The sequence below is a fragment of the Psammomys obesus genome, unplaced genomic scaffold, assembly GCF_907164565.1.
Source record: "Psammomys obesus unplaced genomic scaffold, mPsaObe1.curated_primary_1811, whole genome shotgun sequence".
In the NCBI taxonomy this organism is placed as follows: Eukaryota; Metazoa; Chordata; class Mammalia; order Rodentia; family Muridae; genus Psammomys; species Psammomys obesus.
Window position 1 is genome coordinate 16686293 of NW_026596125.1, and position 23208 is coordinate 16709500.

Here is a 23208-nt window from a genome sequence, read left to right on the forward strand (position 1 = left end):
TGTGTGTGCCCAGGAACGTGTGTGCACAGTGGGAGGGAACGTGTGTGTGCCTGGGAACGCGTGCGCCCAGGAACGTGTGTGCCCAGGAACGTGTGTGAAGGTGTTTGAACACGCCCACCCATTCCTTCCCCACCCCACGACCTCGAAGCTCCAGATGGTGACACTTCTCTTGCGGAAGCCCAGGCTTCTGACCCTGGAGGGACCCGCCCACCTCTCTGCACACTGCCCACAACACACTGGTTTTCTCTTCTCGTGTGTCCCGTGCCCTCGCCCACAAGGTCCTGCGCGTGGTCCTCGTTATTACGGAGCTCTCTTCCTCGGACTACTGGCCAACCGCACTTGATGACCGCCACTTTATCTTCTCGGGAAATCTGGTCCATGGTGGCCACTCTAAGTTTCACGGGAAGGGCTAGGAGCAGGACTTGGGGAGGCTGTTCCTAACCTTCGTTGTGATGACCCCCAGCGTGGCCCAGAAACACCCAAGGACTCACAGAATACGCACCCTGTGTCTAAACACTGCACTGACTATATGGAATCAGCCTGAGGTGGGCTGGTGGGTCGGCGCGCTAAGGCTGCTGGGAACCACAGGACAGGCTGGTCGCTCCCATGATAAGGCTACTGGGCTTCCTGGCCCTGCCTGCTCTGCACACAGTCTCCACCCTAGGGAGAAGAAGGCAACTGTCACCTTCCCCTCAGCTTGCTGATACCCTATAAGCCTGTGAGAAACAGGGTTTTCTCTGAACCTTGTTCCCAGAATTCCTTGCTGCACCCTCCCTCACCCGAGAGGAGTCAGCTGGGCCCTGAGGCAGGTACTGGCAGGGTGGCTGCTGAGAGTGCAGAAACAGAGTGCTGGCAGCAGTCACACCTGAATCTGACAGGCTTTCCTCAGCTGGGTCACAGGGTTCTCTGAGTCACAGCGGATGTGGCTTTCTAAGGGCAGGGAGGCCAACGCCTTCACCTTGCACATCCCTTCCTTTCTCAGCTCTGACTCTGAGCAAACACAGCAAACAGAGGGTCAGCCGCTATCTTCTTATTTCTAAGAAAATGTCTAATTCCCAATGAAGTCTATCCCTTTCTTCCTTCGAATTCTGCATCATTCCAAGCCCCCCTTGGCATTGGGTAGAGAGGGATGCACAGCACCCACTACCTTCCTTCCTCCTCAGGAGACGGCAGGGATGAGCACCTGGCAGCGAGGACAATGGCGGTGGTCTGTGAGCAGCCCTCGTCACTCACCTCCAGGACTTTTCCTGTGATAAACTGCTGACAGGCCTCACACTTGACTCCGAAGAGACCCTGGTAGTCCTTCTCACAGTATGGGGAGCCATCCCTGAAAGACAAAGCTGCACTCAGGGCTTTGGAAAACACCAGAGCCACCTTTCTGAGGCCCTTCCCACAGACCAAGAATATAACTCATCTTTACAGACCACTCAGAGCCACTGGCTGCCAGAGAGCTAGTGAAGGTTCCCCAGGCCGGACAGAGAGAAAACCCAAAGAATCTCCACATGGTTACCAGGGCCGCTTCCTCAGCTGTCCCAGAACTACGGAGTAGGAAGGCAGCATTGCTCCTCTCTTGTATTGTTCCTCTCCCCGCAGCCCAAACAGCCCTCGGATGCCCAGGGTCCACCTATGCCTAAGAGGCCCAGGGCTCCTGACCTCCCTTCCCACATCATTGCCTCAGATTCACAGAACACTGGGGCCACCCAACAGCCTCAAACGCCATCTTAGCTCAGGTCTGTCTGGCTCTGAGGGTCTAGAACATGCAGCAGACATTTACCTCAGAGCACAGCGAAGTTTCCTTTTCCTGAGTGTTCCATGCAGAGAAGCTGGAAAGCGAGTCTGAGGGGCGGCTGCTTATTCCCTATGGCCTTCAGCGTCATTCAAAGGCCAGACACTTGTTTGTCTTTTTGGCTGCCATCACCATCACCTGCAGAGCTCTTTAGTCTCTGACAGGAGTGGTTTCAGTTTGACCCCAGACTTACTTTGAAACTATATTTCTGGGCTGTGGGAGCTAAGCCTCCTTTTCAATTATTTCGTTGATTTATTTATTAAAACAAACCAAAAAAAAACCTGTGTTTCAATGAACGATTTAATAGGAGTGGGTAGGTCTTGGGTTTCCTGTTTCTGTCTTTGACCTTTGACACAGGGTCATCTGCAGCCAGGCTGGCCTCCAGCTCTCTAAGAAGCCAAGGCTATCCGACCACTGGGATTACAGGCAGCTACTGCTCCACCCCGCTTCCTACAGGGTTAGCTGAAGCCCAGGGCGCTGTGCACGGCAGGCAAGCACTACCAATGGAAATACATCTCCAGTCCTTTCTGGGTGCAGTCCAGGCTGTGCTCTCTAGGCTCTAAGCTCTCTCACCAAGCTATACCACTGGTTGGGGAAATTTTCCAAAGTCACAAAAAGATGTAGGGTAGCAGATTCTTCCTCATGACTAGAGCATGTTAAAAAAATAAAAACCCCACCAAAGTCCCCAGATTCATATAACTCTAGCCAGCCCCCACCAACACTCTCTGACCCCAACATGAGCACTGTTCTGTGGCCCTGGTCTTGCCAGGCTCAGAGCCTAGATCACATGTGTTTTAGAGGAATGTCGAAAGCCCCGGAAAAGAGAACTTTGCTAGCTTCACATACAAAACAAAAATAGCAAAGGAGAAACTAGGTGTTTAACTACAAAGCAGGGTGTACCACCACGCCAGCTTTGGTAATCACTGGGCCACGTCAGTAGGCCGCTAAGCCCACGGCACCCACAGCATGGCAAGGCAGAACAGTGACTTATCGCAACAAACCGTAGAGCAAACAGTTCATCCTGATGCAAAACGGGAGTGCACTGGGGCATACTTGAGGGAGGAGAGACCCCTGGAGGCCGGGGCGGTGCCCGACCCCTCTGGCCCAGACTTACTTGCTGATGTATTCGCCGGTGAGGACCTTCCCACAGGACTTGCACTTGAAGCAGCCCAAATGCCACTGCTTGTCCAGAGCCAGCAAGGCCTGCCCGTTCTTAATGTCCCTTCCACAGCCAGCGCAGTCTGGAAGAAAGCAGCAGCTCACAGTTACTGCCATTCCCCTTGCAAAGCCCACGGAGGGACAGTGCCCCGACCCGCGGCCAGCCAGCTCTGCCAGTCACTGCGTGCCTAAGCACCGCTTCATTTCCCTGTATAAAACTGTCTCCAGTAAATCCTGCAGGGTCTGTCCTCACGTGGCCAGGCGGCTGCTCAAACCTCAGCGGAGCTCACCACACGAGCGCCCTTAACCTCTGCCTCTCAGGAGCCAGGTACCCTTTGGGGTCCAGTTGGCCTACGGACAAGCGTCTCTGCTAGGACATGAAGAAAGTGTTCCCGGGCTCTTCTTTAACTGAGGGTGAGTGTGAATCCACTAAGCACATGCTGGGACCCTGCTCTTCTGTCTGCCTGTGGCTCCCTGGGCACTGCCTGTCAATCTCAGCTTTGTGATGGAATTTTACTTCCTTACCTAAGCCTTTCCACTGCTGGTTCACTGACTTAACTCCTTAGCTTTCATCTGTCCTTTGCACATTCCTGCAAGGCTCACGAGCTGGTTACTTCTCTCACAGTGGTAACAAAAACCCTGGCAGTGCAGCTTGAGGAAGCAGGGCTTCATCTTAGGGCACAGAGGCAGGGTGGGCATGGCAGCTGGCCACACCGCTGGGCGGCTAGGGAGCCGAGGGTGATGAGCAGCGCCAGCTCAGCTCACTGCCTCCTTTTACGGTGCTCAGGATCGCAGCGCAAAGAGGGCAGATCTTCCCACCTCGTCAGGCCAAGCTAGACAATTCCTCAGTCTCTTTGGCGGTGCATGTTTCTGGGCTAACAGAAGCATCTTCCACCTCCCTCGTACCATGGCCTGTGAAACCTTATGTGCAGGGTCTGCACAGCATCATCACAGCAGGAAGTGGAAGATGCTCCTGTTAGCCCAGAAACATGCACCGGGGAAGAGGTATGTGAAATATAACACCAACATACATTCAAAATCCGTGTGTCTGGGGGAAGGAGAGCAGGCGCCACCAGCTGGTGGGTGGACACTGTGTCCAGGAGCAGCGCCCTCTTCTGACCACCCCTGTAACCATCTCCTCTAAACCAGCTTCCCCTTTCCTCCCAGACCCCACCACCTGCCTCCCTGGAGTGACTCCGAGCACACTCCCTGAATCCACACGAGATGGCTCTGGCTCCGGCAGCTTAACTTATCCTGTTTCTCTGGCCACAGGTGTTTCTGGGCATCTTGGCCAGTATGTGTTAACTTGACTTTAGACCCAACAATCCATGTTCAAAATTTTACTATACAAGTATATTTGCAACTCTCCTTGTCGTGTGTGTGTGTGTGTGTGTGTGTGTGTGTGTGTGTTCTAATGAAATGTACGTTAAAGAAAACACTGGTGCAGAGAGGGACGTCTGTGTTCCACTCCCAGAATAGAACAGAATGATTCTGGAGAAAAACACAAGAAATTCTTAAGAAACTGCCCCCTGTGGAGGAAGGCTTTATTTGTCTCCTCGTGTGATCTGAGCTGTTGGATTTTCTTAACCACTAGAATGTGAAAAATTGAAAATGTGTACCCATAAGGTTAAAAATCTAAGTTCTGAAGATTAGGATTTCCTTTTTAAAAGATTTACTTCTCTGTGTGCACCTCGCTGCGTGTGTGTGTGCTACTTGTGTGCGAGGACATGTAGTGTCAGAGCAGGGTCCCTGGGTCCTGAGCTACAGGCTGTAGAATGTTGCCTGATACGAGCGCTGGGAACCAAATTTGGGTCCTTTGTAAGAGCATTAAGTGCTTTTGACCACTGAACCATCTCTCCAGCCACTGAATAAAAATTTGCTAAAGTACAGGCCATTCTAAATTGCATATAAGATGGTCCTAAAGTATTAAGAAGTGTTTTACCAAATGCCCAATATGTCATAAGACTCTTACCCTTAAATCTTATATCTGATAATATTCTAGGAAGATAAGCCACAGTATTTATTTTAAAACACAGTCTTCAAATGATAGGAGCACAGTACTGAGGCTGAGACAAATGAGCAGTTTTAAAAAGCACTAGGGGCTGGGGAGACGGCTTGGTGCCTGCCATTAGTTCAGAACCGCCCACACAGAAGCCCAGGGTGGGTGGTGTCTGTCTATAACCCTAGCGAGGAGAGAGAGAGAAAGAACATACAGATCCCAGGAACTTGCTGGCCAGCTAGTCCAGCCCACTGCTGAGCTCCTGGCTCAGTTAGAGATCCGGTGTCAAAAAATATATTTGAGAGCTATAGTGAAATCACCTAGCATCGACCTCTAGTGTACACACACACAAACCACTCATTATAGACCCCCATCTTAAAAAGGAATATACGGTTTTAGGTTCACAGGAAACTGAGAGAGTTCAGAAGAGATTTCTCACTTCCCCCCACATGCTCAGCTGCTACCACTGACCCCAGACACCAGAGCGGTACCCTTGCTCTTGCTGACAAACAGATCATTACCACCCGGCATCCACGGGTAAGCTGTTTGGAAGGTTTAAAATGGCACCACGATTATAGCATCACACTGAAGAGCAGAATAACTTCAACAGTCTGAGAACTCTGAGCCCTGCCTATTCACCTCTCTGTTCCCTAAGTCCTGGAAGCCTCTGGTCATTTTCTACTGTCATCATAGTTATGTCCTTTCCACAGTAAAATGGGAACTTTAATTCAAGTTGAGCTAAAATTTCCTTTTGTTTCTAATAATTGCCACTAGGTGGCAGCAATGGTTTGAAGAAGAACAATACTTCTTTTAAATAAAATAACTCAAAGATGGTTCTTTGGTTCTCCAGGTGGACATGGTTGACTTTGAGGGGCTGGCAGGGCTCAAAGTCTGTTTTACTGCAGGAAGCATGTCTGAGGAGAGGGGAACTGGGGTAGGCTCAGGCTGTGGAAGACTGGGATCCTGACCACCTCAGAACCCTCATGTCCTCCTCGAGAACACTGGTAACAGCTTCTTGCTAGGTTGCATTTCAAGGTTCTCTGCGCAGAACAAGGCCTGGCACAGGTGAAGCACTCATTGGCCTCCTTCCTTGGTTAGGGGCCAGGGCTAAGACTGACCCCTGGGTCTGTTTTCTTTTCTTTTCTCTCTCTCTCTCTCTCTCTCTTCAAATTGTTTGTGTACACTGGTGTTTTGCCTGCATGTGTGAGGGAGTTAGAGCCCCTGGCACAGGCATTACAGGCAGTTGTGAGTTGTGAGGTGCTGGGAGGTGCAGTCATATCACCTCACACATCGGCCTTGAGTAGTCTGTGCTTTCCATAGCAGCAACCCACTGTTGCCTGGATCTGAGCCTGATGTCAGGCGGTGGAAGTGGACAGGGGCATCGGTGGGTCTGTGCTGGACCACTCCCTTCTTCCTGCCCCGCCCAAGGATGAGCTTCAGTGAAGAACAGCATGTCCTACTCTCCAGCTTTGTGGTTCTTCAGTGGTTGGGAAAATTGTTTCCACATCACTGAAGCAACTGCTGGTAAATATAGAAAGTTGGGGCTGGGATGACTGTCAAGGTCAGAGATAGGTGAACGCCATGTGGCATCAAGGAAGGGAGGCCCACTGACCACTCACCAAAGGGAAACCACGACCAGACAGGAGACGGGGAAACAAAGCCCCAAAGCCCAGCCCTGGACGAGTTCGTGCATCAGGACTCTTGACAAAAGGCAGGGCAGGAGGGGCCTGGCTGTCCACAGACACTGCAAGTGGACACCGAGTCCACACCTGGCTCCGTTTTTGTCTCATTTTCTTCAAAGGCAACAGAACCCCTCAGCAGGAGGGATCCTGCCTGTTTGCCTTGGTTTTTCTGGCAAAGGATCACAAACACCTGGGCTTCAGGAGGATTTAAGCTGAGGAAAGAGACATATGGCTCAGGGAAATTCTGAGCCTGTTGAGATGTTTCTCTGCAAAGGCTGAGCACATGAGGCCATAAAGAGAGAACTGCAGGAAGCCAAGTGACCACGCCTGCCCACCATCCCAGACCTGCTGCCCTCTTGTCCACCTACAGTCCCCCAGGAAGGTGGCCTCCACCCAGAGCCATCTCAGGCGACTGGGTCCCCTTCCTGGAGTGCTAGAATTTTTTTTCTGAAATGGATCACTGTTGAACACAACAGTGGTAAGCTTGACAGCTTGCAAGGATGGGTTCCAAAAGCATCCTTGTAGGGCTTTTTAATGATGGAAAATCCAGTCCCGTTGCCTACTTATTTCCAAATCAGGAACCTGCAAGCGAGATCCGGGAGTGAGCTCTACTTCCCTGACAACTAGACTTTGTCCTAATCCTAGTGAGGCAACTTTGGCTTTTTTTCTCCACTCAGGACAGTACTGACTGCAGGTTTGTTATATGTTGTCTTCATTATATTAAATTATCATATTAAATATATTAAAGTATATTTCCTCCAACCCTACTCTAGCTAGGATGTTTATCATTAAGGATGTTGGATTTTGTCAAAATCCTTTTCTGCATCTATTGAGATGACCACATGAGTTTTGTATTCAAGTCCACTAATATGATTTATTAAAGTTTTCTAACTTTTCCCAAGCTATGGTCCAGGAAACATAAACTTTCCTGGGAATCCTTTTCTAGAATAAGAATAATAAAAATAAATAGTATTTTTCTATAACAAGGTTATCAAGTAAACTTATGGCTAGAGCAGATCTGCCTGCAGAAAATTGAGAGACGGAGAACCAGAGTCCAGCCTCTGAAGGAGAAGAGAAAGAAGCCAAGTCCGACTAACCATCCATTGTGTCTGTCAGTGATCCTTGCTTCCCTTCTTGTATAATCCAGAGGAATATTTTTATCAGCTATTTTGTAAATGCGAGTTTTTTAGTAGCTCTAGAAACATTTTTAAGAGGTGGGGGAGTCCCATCTCATCCCATTTTTTAAGTGTAAATGATTTTTTTAAGAGGTTAAATAATTTGCTGGTTGTTTATTTTTTGTACAACCAGAAAATAGCAGGATACTGAATCAGGAGAGGCTGTGACTGTCTCAGGGGTCACCATAACATTCCGTAGAGGGACTAGTTTTATATCCTACAACACAAAGCATACTAAACGGCAATTTGGAGTCTCCGTCTTGCATTTGTGTCTGGAATATTTTCAGTTATATCCGGTCTCGTTCGTGTTTCCTAAGAAAACCACTCCCTGGCCCTTGCCCTGTCAGAACGTAATGTCTCTAGTCATGGCTGTCCATTTTCCTAACAATGGCGATAATGTGGTGTGAAAGATGAAAATGCTGTAGGTACTGTATGTGGCATAAAATTGTGGGTCAGTGGAATTGAGGATTATGAATATTTGATTGTTATGTGAGGTCTTAAGGAAAACTTGTCAAATTTGAGCCCTGAACCTCACTGTAATAAGTTCAAAGAGACTATATGTGGCTCTTCATTTAGGTGCGTGAACACAGTCTGTGGCTCTTCATTTAGGTACGTGAACACAGTCTGTGGCTCTTCATTTGAGGATGTGAACACGATGTGTGACTTCAAAGTTTGGGTACTTGTGTTAAGAATTGAAGTGTCTTGTGTACTCTGCTCCTAAGCCAATAAAATCTCAGTTGTGAAAGAGTAAAAAAAACAAAAAAACAAAACAAAAAAAACTTATGGCTAGATTTGGGTTGCTATTAATAGAAAATCAAGACTTAGGAGAACCTATAAACTATCCTATAGAACCTATAGACTATCCACAGAGGTACTTTATCCCTGGCTGGGCCTCAAGCTGAAGCATTTCAAGGGGCGGGGGAGGATTTTAAGTTCCAAGGTCTGGCTAACCTGAGGTTCTAAGTTTTTTAATAAATTCAATTGTTCCAACAAAGCACTGATTTCCCAACCTGAAATTAATTCTGAGATTAAAGGGTGATGGAAGAGTCTGAAAGCGTGTGTGAGAGAGAGAGGCGGGGGTGGAGAGAGGACGAATTAGCTGAGTAAGGGTGCTGCTGTTAGATTACTGCCTTCAGCGCTCTCCACGTGGATTCCTTAGGAACAGCCCCTGTAGGGCTTACTGCTCTGTGGCCAGGGTAGCTGGCTCTCGTGTGCTGTGGTGCCTCCAAGGACCCAGTCAGGAGTTGCCTGTTCTCACTCTGTAACCACCAAGCATATCTCGGTCTCTTTTCTTCTTTTTTTTCTTTTTTTTTTTGGGGGGGTGTCATTGTGCAGCCTTGACTGTCCTGGACTCACTTTGTAGACCAGGCAGGCCTGGAACTCACAGAGATCCACCTGTCTCTGCCTCCCATCTGCTGGGATTACAGGGCTGTGCCACTGCCGCAAGTTTTCTACCCTGGCCTTCCAAGGTCCTGTGCTGGTAATTTTTGTCCTGTTTGTCTTTTTATTTTGATACAACCTGGAGTCATTTGGGAAGAGGGATCCTCAGTTGAGAAAACAACTCCATCAGGCTGGCTGGCGGGCAAGTCTGTGGTGCATTCTCCTGACTGACAGTGCTGTGGAGGGCCTGGCCTGCTGTGTGCAGTGCTACCCCTGGATGGGTGGGCCTAGGGTAAGAGAGCAGGCTGGGCCAGCCGCGGAGCCGGAGCGGAGCGCAAGCCGGGAAGCCGCACCCCTCCCACCCCTCCCATGGTTTCTGCTTCAGTTCCTGCCTCCAGATTCCTCCCTCACGCTCCTGTCCTGGCTTGCCTCAACAATGCGCTCTAATCTGTGAGATGCAACAAACCCTTTCTCCCCAGACTGCTTCTAATCATGGTGTTTCACAGCAATAGAAAGCAAACTAACACAGGGTCTTAGGTGAGAAAGAGTAAAATGATCCAGATTTTCCTTACGTTCTTTTCCATCAAAGTTGGCTCAGCATTTCAACATCTTTAAGGCATTTGAGAGTCTTTCCTTGACCAAAACGTCTGTGCCATCATTTGTCACTTCAGTCCATCAAATGTGTTTTGTTGGATGCTGACCTCTGTTGTCATCCAGCTACAGGATGATATTGCCAGGTCCTGACTTAGTCACCCAGGAGTTGACAAAACAGGGCTGGCCCAGCCATGTTTCTTATTTAAACCAGTGAGTCCATAGTTGCCTTTTAGTCTATCTTAGCAAATACCATGGGTACGGATCAATATAAGCTGGGCAGAGCCAGGCACGGCTGCCTGTAACACACAGCTGACGCAGGAACATTACCCAGAGTTCTGCAGTTCTGGGCCAGCCTGGGCTACCCAGCAACACCCAGTCTCAGAAACAAGCAAACAAAACTGACAAACGAGACAGAGCACAGCAAAGAACGCAAAGCTAAACATTTGCTAGCCTAAGTACTATTCAGGGGTTATGTCCAAGACTGTATGTGTCTATGTGCATATGTGTGACAGGGTGTGTAAACATTTGTGTATCACGTGGCAGAGGGGGTCGGAGCCTGGAACTGGAGTTGCAAATGGCTGTGGGCTGCTATGGGTGCTTGGAATGGAACAGGGTCTTCTACAAGAGTTGTGAGCTCACTTAACTGCTGAGCCATCTCTCTAGCCCAGGAGATTCTTCCTGTTAGTAGTTTTAAACTTCCAGAGCTGTGCTGCCGTCAGGCAGAAAAGCACCGTGAGCCTGGCAGATAACAGGGTTGGAGAGTCCTACTTTCCATGTAGTCCTGTGTGTTCCCTCTCTGTGGAAAAGGATCTCCGTGCTATTAATGATTTAATCGCTGAAGCTAAAAATGACACTGAGTGATTTTGAAGGGCTTGTGTTTTGCCTGAGAATGTAACCTTGAACTAGACCTTCCGTGGTGTTCCCTGCTGCCGCTCTCTTTGCTGTCTTGATGGCTGTGGTGGAGACATGACAACCCCGAGCAGCCTGGCTATTTTAACTGGAGCTTCTTGTTGTCTTTGGAAAACAATACAGCACAGCAAACACACTTTCTAGGCCAGGACAGAAGCATTGTCAGCCTTCATCAGGGCAGTTGAGGGCAGCAGCCACCAGCCACGCCCTCAGGGATGAACTGGCATGGGCAGGCTAGCCCAGCTCTCTTCCCCATGACAGATGCTCACAGAGTTGGCTTGACTCTGGCCAGAGTTTTCATAAATAGAAGTCGATTGTGCCTGCCAAGCCTCCAGTTCAAACCCCTAAGCCAGGGTTCATAAACACCAGGAGCGAATGGCTTCCCAAGGTGACCCTCTCCTTTCTCTGGTGCTGGGTGTGGTTCTCAGTATTCACAGGACCAAGAGTCCTTCCCTCTCCAAGAATTTAAGACTCCATTAAGGAGTTGGGGGATGGCTTAGTAGCTAAAGTGCTAGCTGTGTAAGCAAGAGGACCCGGGTTCAATTCCTGGCACCTCTGCAAAAAGCTAGGTGCGCTGGCACATCCTTGTAATCATGGCACTAGGGAGTCACAGAGAGGTGGGTGCCCCAAGTTCACTGGCCAGAAAACCAGCCTCACCAGTGAGCATTGCGTCCCACCCAATAAGAGAGCCTGCCTAAAAAAACCAAGATGGGCAGCACCAAAGGCTGAGCCATGGCTCTCCACGTACACACACGCATACACACACACTTTCTCAAGCAGCATTCCCATGGCTAGTACTATCCAGCATGATGATTATGACCAAAAAGAAACATAAAATAGCTAAAAAAATTATCTGCTCAAGCTATCACTGAAGGGTTTCCCCTCTGGGTAGAAAAAGAGAAGAACCAAAAAGTAGGAGAGGAAGGAATAAAGAGACAGAGAAAGGCCACCTTGGACAGAGTAGGCACACGTGTAAAGACTTGAAACGCAATCCGCTGTACTTATATTCCCGTGGCTCTTTAATTTTGAATCCTAGTGATACACGTGCTGAATGAAAGACTTTAAGTCTGGTACCTAGAACAGGGCCTGGAACCCAGCAGGTACTCAGTGAAGCGCTGGTCAAGTGACTAAATGATGGCTCCCTTTGCCACGCCCATTCATTCATTCATTCATTCCAGTCACCTTCATCATAGCCTTCTCCCAGCCCTGACTGCTGGCTCAGGAGAATTGACTTTGAACTTCAGTACCACTATCACCACCTTGATCTTTCTAGAACATGTTGTCATGTAGTAACGCCTAAATGGACGTGACCCTCAGGGGTGCCAGGGTCTCCTCAAGACCTCCTAGACCGAGACCCATCCCACGCTCCCTCTGCAGGATGCTGAGCGACCCCTTTGCCCTGGCCACCCCACTCTTCTGCAGCAAGCCCCCTCGTGATTCTGGGTGTGCTCTCAAGCACCGACTCTTCTGGAGAATCCTGGGAAGGGGCTGTGTTCTGAAGAAAGGAACTGGCGTCTGAGAGGCGCATATGATATGGAGAGGTCTGAGCAGAGGAGGGAAGCAGAAGGTCAGGATGGACACATGCTGTGTGGGCGTTCCTCAGGCTGGCCCACCAAGCAGCACGCATCCAGACTCCAGTCAGGCAGCCCCTGAGGTGGGAAGACTGAGGGCCCACAGCAGCCCACCCCCACTTAGTGCCTGAAACAGACAGGAGCTGCAGAGGAAACACTCATCTGAATCCAGGGTACCACACGCAGGCCCCTCAAGCCCTGTAACCTATGGGATCCAGTCCTTTTCCCTCTAGTCGATGCAGAAGGATGGACTGGTGTGAAGCACAGAGGACTTCAGCTTATGTCCATCACACTTTTAAAAAGCAGAATCAACTAGAGGAAAGTTTAGTTATAATCTTCCCACAGCCCTAACGGTACCTTGTACCATCACTTCCATTCCAGGACAGGCACACCACTTGTAACTAATTTGGGGCAATACAGTGGTAAGCCTGTCATACCCTAAGCTCCATGTGAATGCTTAGAAAATGAATCAGAGCTAAGGGTAAGAAGTATTTTAAGGTGGGAAGAAACACCGAAGGGGCTGAGGTCATAGTTCAGTTGGTAAAGTGCTTGTTTGTTCAGTATCAAGACCAGAGTCCGGTTCCCCAGAATCCACGAGCAAAAGGCTGGGTGGGGTGGTCTGCACTCACAGTCCCAGCTGCTTGGTAACCTCAGGCCAGTGAGACACTCAAAGAACAAGTTGGACAGTACCCAAGGAATGGCAGCTGAAGCTGCCCCCTGGCCTCTGCATGCACAGGTCCACACGTTTCTTGCAAACACACGCGCACACAGACGCAGTGGTCAGCACGACATAGGCTGGACAGACAGGGCAGCCAGGCAGAAATGCTGCCTCTCACTCAGAAGGCACTGAAACAGACTATGTCAGATAATTTTATTGCCTTGGAGGCTCCTTCTCCCCCTTCCTTGCCTCTGCCAGTCTCCTGTGGTCTCTGCCTCCTACTCGGTGGTTATAAAAAACCAGCCACAGAATCTGTGATGCAGCCATGGCTCAGAAGCTCCAGTCTGATGCTGAGAGAGGACCTTGTGCCCTGATGTAGCTCACAGAGGCCTCGAGCATTCTCAAGGCAGAGTTTCACTGAGAGAAAGGCAGGCTCTGCCTCGTGGGAAGCCTCTTGCCAAGTATAAAAAGTCTTTTTATTTTTTTTTTTTAAAGATAGGAATGTCTATCATAGCAGAATAGTTTTGAAGTCGAGGCAATTCTTAGAGAACTACAAATAGCAACCAACTGTTTTCTAATTATGTGCCAACAGCATTCAGGAAGCTGCTGAAAATTCCCTCTGCTCCGTGTTGTCCGTGGGCTGCGTACACTGGAGATATCTCTAGATATAAGTACTCTCCTTCATGACACCCACGTGACATGAAGCTCCTGTCTTCTGGTACTTGTCTAAATAGGTAAGAGCTTCCTAAAAATAAAAAAAAATGTTTTGGATGAAGCAGTTGCAATGAGAGGAGATTTCATTCAGTGGGAGCAGGGGAGAAAATAAAATTTGGCTCAATATGGCTTAGACATAAGCCATAATGGTTAAAGCTAGTATTAAAAGACAATGGCTTTTGGCTGCTTATATTTTCAGACTTGATTTATGGGTATAACATGAATGTCACACAAAAAGAGAAGACATAAATGTATCCAAATATTTTATATTAGCATCTGTTAATTGTGCAAAATGATGAATTTCACTGTGATATTTTCATATTTGTATATAAAAAAAGAATAACAATTAGAATCCGTTAGATGTGTCTTCCACAGAACTGTAAAAGGGAGGGAAGTTGTCAGGAATCTTACCCAGCTGTGAACGCTGTAAGCTCCCACAGTCGCCAGCATGGCTCAACATGTCTGTGAGCACAACAGTGGTATGAATGTTGGGGAAGTAACCAATTGTACTTTGGGACTGGACTCAAGGCCTACTCCACAGGGGAAAAGGCATGCCTGGGTGAGAGCTCATGCCTGGGAACTCACAGGCTCCAGGATTGTCCTCTAAATCTGCAACTCTATACCCAGAGATGCAGCACTCAGACCTTATCAGAGAAGGCTCTCTGTGCATAGACAGCGGTTAAAGCAAAAACTCACAAATTTGTCAAGAGACATAGATTAAATATCTGTGGAGTGATCAATGGGACATCTATATCATGCTCCTTCCCAAGAAGAAGAAGAAGGGGGAGGAGGAGGATGAGCAGGAGGAAGAAGGTTGTCAGATCAGAGGTCTGGGAAGATCAGGACAAAACAGTGTCCTCTGGACATGATGGGATATTGTACTCATGAACTTGTCGGAGCGGAAACTGCCTGCCCATGGCCTATACGAGCTCCAGCCAGCCAACACACTGCAGCATGGAAAGGGCGGGGCTTTTAAAAAGGCATCACCCCTAGCTGAGAGCTACTGGCTACGGGTAGAGGGAGAGTCGCTTTCCTTCGTGTGGAGTATAGCACACTCCAGGAGACAGTACAGGTATAGAAGCAGCAGTGGAGTTAGGAGGGTCTAGGTGGAGTTACAAGGAATGGAAAGGTTAATATGACAATTTCTATATTTGTACCTGTAAAGTTCTCAAAGAATTAATAAAAATATTGTATTTCCTTAAAAGAAAGAAAAAAGAGTCTGTCAGATGTGGCCATGCCTGTAATTCCAGTATTTGGAAAATGGAGGCAAGAAAATCAGAAATTCAAGATCATCCTTGTCTACGTAGTGAGTTCATGACCATCCTTGGCTACATGAGATCTGTCTCAAAAAAATAAAAATAAAATAAAATAATAAAAAATGGAATTCTCAATTTGTTAGACCACACAATGGAGCATGTTCTTAAACTGCACAGCTTGAGGCAACAGGAAGCCCCTTTAGAAGAACTTGAGTTTGTTTCTGTCAACCACATGATCAAGAGGACTAGATAAAGTGAAATAAAAAAACAAAAATCAGGGATCAGAAGATTGGCATCTGCCCTCATCTGTCAGCAGAGGGCTTGAGTGCCCCTGAGCTTCAGCATCCTACATATGGAAACAGAGAGTTGACCTATGGGTCCTTACCAGTGCATCATGGGAACACAGCCTCTTCTACCTCAGGCCTGGCCCAGCTGTCATCACAAGAATCCCTCCAGGGCTTTTACTAACATATTTTCAAGTTAAGCCCTGCTAGCAGATGGTGATCATTCCCAGCCAGGTTCGCTTTCCCAACAGTGTTTCTCTGCACTGAAGTGGGGTAGTGAAGCAGTGTGAGATCCGAAACTCACCACAGCCCAGGTAAGGGTTTGCTGTCTACTGAGCTCCTGACCAGGCTGATCCCCCTAGTGGCAGGTCACAGAAACACACTTGTTCAGCTCCCTGGCATGTGTGCATTCTGAACTTCCTTCTTTCCTCCCCAAAACCCAGTCTCTATACAAACAGTCAGAACACTCTTATTTGCAATAAACGAAAGGTTTCCACAGAGGTGGGAAGGCTCGAGTCCACTGCTATTACTGTAGAATTCGTCCCGAACAGAGAGTGCTCATCCTCTCTGAGGAACTGGGCCTCAGGGAGCTTGAGGGGGCTCTGTACTCCAGGCCCAAGGGCTGCTGAAAATCCATACACACTCAGGCCAATTCTGGGCTCATCTCCTGATGCCTCAGCTCCCTAGTTCACTCCCCAGCTCCCAGCCCAGAACATATCAACTTGTAATAAATATTAATTGATCTGTCCAGTGTCATTCCCAGCATGTTCACCAAAAGAAAGAGTCTGTTATGGGGGGCGGGGGAGAGAATCCCCCTGGATTCCCATAGGTCAGATGAAATCTCATCACTCCTTAGTTTCAAATCTATGATGTATGTATACTGTCTTCCCACACTTGATAGGGTCAGCTACAGGGCCCTTCTCTGATTAGCACAGAAAGAAAACCTTGTCTTCGGCTCTGGTTTTCTTCACATATTAAGTATTTTCTGTGGGAATCTGGCTATGTGCTTTCACTGGAAGGCAAGCTTCCTGAGGATGAGAGAACTCATTTTGTTCAAGGTTATGTCTTCAGTCTGAAGGATGAGGCTCATTTGGGGCAGTTAGTAAATACCAAATGAGCAACTGTCAGAGCCCGTCCAGAGGAGCAGAGAATGATTTGTAGATGAGTAGACAGTATCTCATCTGCATCTTCCATGAGTGGAGACAGTGATTTTAACACAGAGAGCCTCAGGTGACATAGCCTGTCTCCAAAGTTCCCCATCACAACCTCTGTAGCCATGTGCAGGGAGAGGGCAGTCCCTGTCAATCTGACTGGCCTGGACCCGCCCAGGATCCAGATGGTCCTCAGCATAGCTCTGAGAAGATGTTTTCAGGAAGATGTAACTTCGGGAGGACCCACCCTGAATCTGAGAGACACCATCCCAAGGTCTGGGAAAGGGTCCCAAACTCAATCAAAGGGAGCCAAAAGGGATTGCAGGTGGCTCAGCCTGTGAGGAACTGGCTGAACAAGCCTGATGCCTGGGTTTGATCACTGGTCCCATGGCAGAAAGAGGGACTGGCCTCCTGCATGCTGTCTCCTGGCCTTCACATGTAGACCATGGTGCTTATGTCCCCTGCTTCCCCCGACATACATACAATGATAATAAATAACCTTTAAGGAAAAAAAAAGTAGCCAGCACTGGCTTTCTTATCCTGTTTCCTGGTCAGTACCTAAAACCACATCCCTTTAGCCATGCCTTCCTTCTGGTGAGGAAGTTACCCTCTAAACTGTAAACCATGCTCCTTCAGCCATGCCTTCCTTCGGTGAGGAAGTGTACCCTCTGAACTATGAGCCAAGCAAAGGCTTCCTCCTTTAACTGTCTGAGGTGTGGTCACAAGCAAGGCTTTTCAATGTGAAGGTTCATATTTTTATCTTCCTTGCTGGCTTTCAGAATGGACAGTTTGCTGTCTAATTCCATTTGGGTCTTTTTGGTACAATGACAATGCTCCTCTCTGTCTGGATTTTAATAAACACTGCATGATATTTTTCCATAGGGGGAAAAAAAGCTCCAGATAGGAGTAGACTTAGTGTTTGCCCACAGGATTTCTCGAAAGCAAGGCACCTTCCTGAACTCCCTTTGAACTACTAGAGAGTTTCTGTCAGTGGTCGCCGGGACACTTACTGCTGGAGCAGGTGGCTTCTTTAGGGCTGGAAGACATAGGCTGTGCACAGAGCTGACAAAGGCAGTCTCTCCCATTGAAGGTGACTCGGTCTCCGGGTGGGAACGGGCGCCTGGAGACAGAAAGACATTTGCCCTCAGAGTTATTCCAGAAATTCCCTTCGCTTCCCTCAACCCTTTGCCTGCTGCCCTCCGGTACAAATTGATTTCTTGTGGGAACACCAGCCAGAATGTTTGAAATGCAGCCATGCCCAAGCCCGCCAGCTGGACACGGGCCAAACAAACACACGTGCTTCATTATGAGAGACACGAGAATGTATTGCCTATGGGCTGCCTGGTTGGAAAGTAGCATGATGTAGCTCCATTCTGAAGTGGAGGGGGTGGTTGGACAAGTCACTCCTCAGGGCCCAGAGCAGTGACATGCACAGGGAAATTCTTCACTAAAAAAAGGAAGCCTCACTTTAAGTGCCATGGATTCCCACCAAAGCCCAGGGTGCACCCCTAGAGAACAGCTTACGGGGGAGTGGGAACCATTTTGCCTGTCCTGTGTTCTGTGGTAACTATGCCGCGACAGACTTTGTCCTTTCCGGACATTTGAATTTGCAGAGCTCTGGGGAATCCGGATCCTCATCAGGACAAGCTGCTATAAACATCTGTTTGAGAACCAGCAGCAGGGGCTGTCGATTGCTCAGTGCTGGCACCTGTTCTTTCAGGAGACCCAGGTCCAGCACCAACATGGCTGCCCACTGCCATGTATAAGTCCAGTTCTAGGGGATCCAATGCCCTCTTCTGACCTCCACAGGCACCAGACGTGCACACACTAAAGTTACATGCAGGCATGTAATTCACATGTGCATTTATACACATAAGGTAAATGTTAAGGTTAGAAAAACAAGTTCCTTTCCTGCTGGACTTTCAGCAGCAGCAACAGGCGGCACCAAAGTGCATGGTCTGCTGGCATGCTAGTTCCTATGCCTGCTGTTTTCACCGAGCCAATTTACCAATGATTTTCATCAACATGAGTTTTCTAAAGTGGAACTCACCAGACGGCAACGTGAATGAGTCAGAGGCCGTCAGTCTGAGCAAGTCCAAGCCTCCTGAGCTGTATCTGTACTGTCACAGCCCCTTAACACAGCTCTCCATGGCCTAGCACTGGTCTTTAACCACAACACCATGCATACACCTGGACTTGGTCCCACCCACCAACGTACCAGTCACTCATCAGGTGTGACACTTGAAAGCAAAAGTCCCCGGGAGATCAACAGCTTCCTCTCTGAAATGGCATTGTAATTTTTCATTGGCCACAGGCAGGGACAGGCTTCATCTACCTGCCTCAGAACTGTGATAATAATTAAAACTACCCTCTGGTGCTGCAACTGGGCCTGCCCCTTGCTTCATATTCACTTGCTATACCTGAACAAGGCCCCAGTCTATGTCAGAGGAGAGTGTCAGAGCCGGAAGGGCCTGTGAACACATGAAGAAGCCCAGCCCGAGTGAGGCAGGCACAGGTGCTCCCTGCCCTGCTCTGCTGAGCTTTGGTGACAGATGCACCATTGTGTGTGGTCTGTCAGGATGTAGCTCACCCTGAATGAGTCGGAAGCCCATTTCCACTCAGAGCTTAACTGTAGACCTGCACAGGTCCTCTGTGGTACCAGCCAGACTCTGAGTGCCGCCCAAGTCAAACTCAGCTACCTTTTATAAGGCAGTGTGGCTCCCAAAACACAACAGCAATCCCCCTCCCGTGCCAGTTTCTGACCCTCAGAATACCCATTTTCATTAGGCTGTGTTAGACAGATACCTAGCGATCAGGAGTTGGCAAAGTTTTCTGTAAAACATCAATAGCTAAGCTTTGTAGACTGTTCTCTTTGATAATTCCTTAGTCCTGCCACTGCACCAGACAGCAGTCCTAGCCCCTATACAAACGCACAGCTAATAAAACTTTATTTAAAAGAAAACCATAAGGTCAGGCATATCAGCACATGCCTCCAACCCCAGCACTTGAGAGGCAGAGGCAGAGGCAGGGCGGTGGCTGTGAGTTCAGAGTTAGCCTGTTCCAGACAGCCGGGGGGGGGGGGGGGGGGGGGGTGGTCCTGTGCACTCTGTATTCAGATGCTGATTCATATGCCCTGAGATCTGGGTAAAGACTCTTCTGTTCAGTGTTGTGTAAAAGTTGTTCTCCATCATCTCTGATTGGTTAATAAAGAGCTGATCGTCCTGTAGCTGGGAGGTGAGGACAGGAACTAGGACTTCCGATTCCAGTTAGGGGGTCTCAGGTAGGCACCAGAGAAAGAGAGGAGGCAGCACCATGAGGACAGACAGATGGAGCAGAACCAGCCAAGGCAAGACTAAGATGGCAGGTAACATGGGGCACATGGCAGAAGGAGCCACTGTAGATGGGTTGAAATAGATCAATATCTGCCCAGCTGTAGTGCTTTAAAGCTGATGATAAATCTAATAGGTCTCTGTGTCATTATTTGGGAGCCAGAACAGGTAATACAAAAGCCTTTGTTACTACAGCCAAGGCTATATAGTGAGACCCTGTTTCAAACAAACAAACGAGACCTAAGGACTAATGATTTGACCCATGAGCCATTGCCATCCATCACACACTATGGTAAAGACAGCATTTCATCTGTAGAAACAGGTGGCTCTTCTGTATTAGCTGGGCAGGTCTTGCTTGCCCAGTCTCAAGCAATCCTCCTGCCTCTGTTTCTGAGTGCAAGGACTACAGGAAAATACTTCAGTGGCCAGTTAGGAGAGGCCATATGAATTATAACCACGTAATCCTCTGCACTTGCAAATGAGTTGAATCCTTCTAGGCAAAATAGTTAACTGCCTCTGTGGCAGAGCCGGAGGTTGAGAAGATGGCCACTTACTTGCAGATGGTACAGGCAAAGCAGCTGGGATGGTAGGTCTTGCCCAGGGCTGTGACCACCTCGCCCTCCACGAACTCCCCACAGCCGTGGCACCGGGTCCCGAACATCCTCTGGTAGTCCAGAGTGCACAGATAGTCCCCGCTCTTTATGAAGAAGCCTCCCTGGGCCAGGTCGCAGCCGCACACTGTGGAAACACAAGTTTAAAAGTGGTCATTGCCAAGTCTCCGACAGCCTCTGCCTTCTGCCCGACGCTGGTGGCTCCCTGTGCTCTCAACGGTTTGGGGAGAAGGGGGAACTGGCACAAAGAGCTATTTGTTATTGGGCTCTGCCTTTTCTCCTGCTCCCCTCCCCTAGGAGCTATGCAATATCTCATACAAGGAAAATCCACTGGCTGGGTTTTAATGGTCTCAGCGGCAAACAGTCAGTCTGTGATGGAAAGATATGCTGCATTCGGCCTGTCTCGTGCGCTAGCCACGGTGTCCCTGGCAGTGCCATCAGGAAAGGTGTCCACTGCTTGCCCACACAGCTACCTGATTCGGGCCAAGATCACTGAGTAATAAACTCCTACTATAGCAACAGTGACAGCTGCAATTTCCAGTGACTTTTTTTTTGTTTTGTTTTGTTTTTTTCACTTTGGAAATACCTCCCCAAAGCTACAAAGCAGTCAGGGCTTGAGATATCTCTTTATGCAGTAAATAGAAGACACCAACTGTGTGTATGTTATGTATGGGGAATGAAAACGGGCAGGAAGGGAGGAAAGGGAGGGGGCAGGTCCAACATAATCCAGACCTCATTCGAGATCTCAGGACATGCAAATGAGGACGCATTGTTGGGTCTGGATTTTGGCATCCCTTTCCAAACCACACAGCTGTGGGTGACAGAGATGGTACAGAAAGCAGGCACCTGGGCCTAATCTGCATGTTCAGACAAACTCAGGCAGGCCACAGCGTGTCCACAAAGAAAGCCTAGAGCAGCTGCCTGATAAAGAGTACCTACTGCCAGATGCCGGGGACAGTGACAGCTAGAGCTCGGCCTCTCCACCTGGGCTCTGTCTCCCAAGGTCAGGTGACTGCTGAATGGAGCAAGGCCACCTCCACAGGGCATCTGGAGTCCTTCCTGACCCTTCTTATAGAGAAGTGAGGAAAGTGAGCTCAGTCACTAAATTACTCTCTCAAGTATTTGCAAGAGCACAGAGTTATTCAGACTGGTTCCCACTATTCCTTAATAGTCTAACATACAGGCTCTTAGACTGGGTGAGGTCATGAAACTGAAGGCAGGGCTGCAAAAGGAAATTAGAAATGAAACAGTAAAACTTTTCTAAACGTGTGGGGCACAGTGGCACACACCTTTGATCCCAGCACTCAGGAGGCAGAGGCAGGTGAATCTCTGAGTTCGAAGCCAGCCTAGTCTACATGGAGAGTTGTACTCCAGCCAGGGCTACACAGAGAAACCTGTCTCAACACCCCTCCCCTCCCCAACACACTTCTAAACAAGTAAGGACAAAAATGAATTCAAATTCAAATGTGTGTGAATATGATGTGTGGTCACCCTCCTGTCAGGCTTCCCTGCAGCCTTGAGTCTGAACAAAGCATAAACACCTGCCCTTCGCCCTGTGCACGTCAGCGCCCCGAGGAACAAATGCACATTGCGTGGCGCAGCTCCTCTTGGGTTCACAGCTACTGTGTGTTTCAAATCCCAGGGTTTTCCTTGTTGTGTTTTTACTGAACATGCAATATTTCCTGCTCTTTAGAAACATAATGATTTAATAATGGAAAACAAAGACATTTTCCCACTGTCATTGCTCAGTTTGTATCAAATCAGCATCTTTGGCTCAAACTGTTTGAGAGAGTTTGATTTTTAAAAATTCCTGACTCAGTTGCTGACTTGAGCTTTACAAAAAGTAACCATTAAATGAATTTTGGCTTGAGATTAGGGCAGAATTCTTTAATAATTTCTGAAATGGATTCAAACACACTTATGCTATTTTGTGTGTGTGTTTATGCAACGTGGTACTCTCAGCAATGATTACAAAATCAAAATATTGATGGCGTCAGGAAAACCCTGAAGACACTCTTTGTCCTGTAGCTCCACTATCCAGACAATATTCAATTCTTTATGTAAAAATAAAGAAGCATTATCTTACAGTATACAAATCCACTTTAGACCTTAAAACATAAAAACATATGTATAGCAAAGAATTGTTTTATGATTTATTATCAGCAGATGTTTAGTTTATATACTTAAATCTTTAGCTACCCAGACTAGCATAAAAAGTTCACAGGTGTTAAGGGGTTAGAGTGGGAAGAGGCTGGGACCCCCAGTCTAATGAAGCAGTGTTAACAAGAAAGCTCACGACTAAGCTGCCATCAGTTAGAACTCTCAAGAGTCAAGACAATACAGAAACCACACATGTGCCTTCCACCTGGAATCCTGGTCCTGGTTTAGACCAATATTCCACAGCTCTGATTTACTTCTTGAAAATTATAATGTAAGATGATGGCCAGAGACCCCCTGCTGGAAACTAGCTGTCCCATAAATGACACTATGACTATATTCCCAGGACAGCTTCTTCCTCCTGTAACTGCTGGGAAGTTTTCCTGCAGCCATGGTTCTCACTGGCTTCCTTTTTACCTACACAGTCTTGTTGGGAGCTCAAGAACTAGCCTAGGTCAAGCCATAAATGCTTATAGCAGAAACAACCTGGGGGAGTAGGCCTCATTGCTGAAAGTCCTCTTCAGTCATTTCATGGGTGTACCTTCAAGACGACAGAGCACTGTGGCCAGGAGTCTTTATCTGTACTCTTTCGGATTCGTTCTTCAGGAGCCTGCCAGCACAGTGTCTCACATAACACAGGGAATAATTCAGTACCATTAAGCTGAAATCCTGCCTCATACTTGGCAAGTGCCCACCAATTTTACTCCTGGGAGTCATCAGCAGATCTGATGACTCACTTGTTCCTTTCAAGCTATTTCTCATAGCTCTGAGATGTGGCAAACAATGTGCTCAGA

At 48.3% G+C, this 23208-nt stretch overlaps 1 protein-coding gene across 4 annotated transcripts in view; it reads right to left on the reverse strand.

Annotated features, from left to right (window-relative positions):
- Ablim1 (actin binding LIM protein 1) overlaps positions 1 to 23208 on the reverse strand; it is a 221084-nt gene that overhangs the window by 82651 nt on the left and 115225 nt on the right. For all 4 annotated transcript variants that reach the window (XM_055591552.1, XM_055591551.1, XM_055591549.1 and 1 more), the window contains exons 3-6: positions 20201 to 20384; positions 17328 to 17437; positions 2901 to 3027; positions 1234 to 1327 (exon numbers count right to left, since the gene is read on the reverse strand). In XM_055591552.1, the coding sequence (XP_055447527.1) occupies positions 1234 to 1327; positions 2901 to 3027; positions 17328 to 17437; positions 20201 to 20384 (515 nt within the window). The remainder of the gene's footprint in view (positions 1 to 1233; positions 1328 to 2900; positions 3028 to 17327; positions 17438 to 20200; positions 20385 to 23208) is intronic.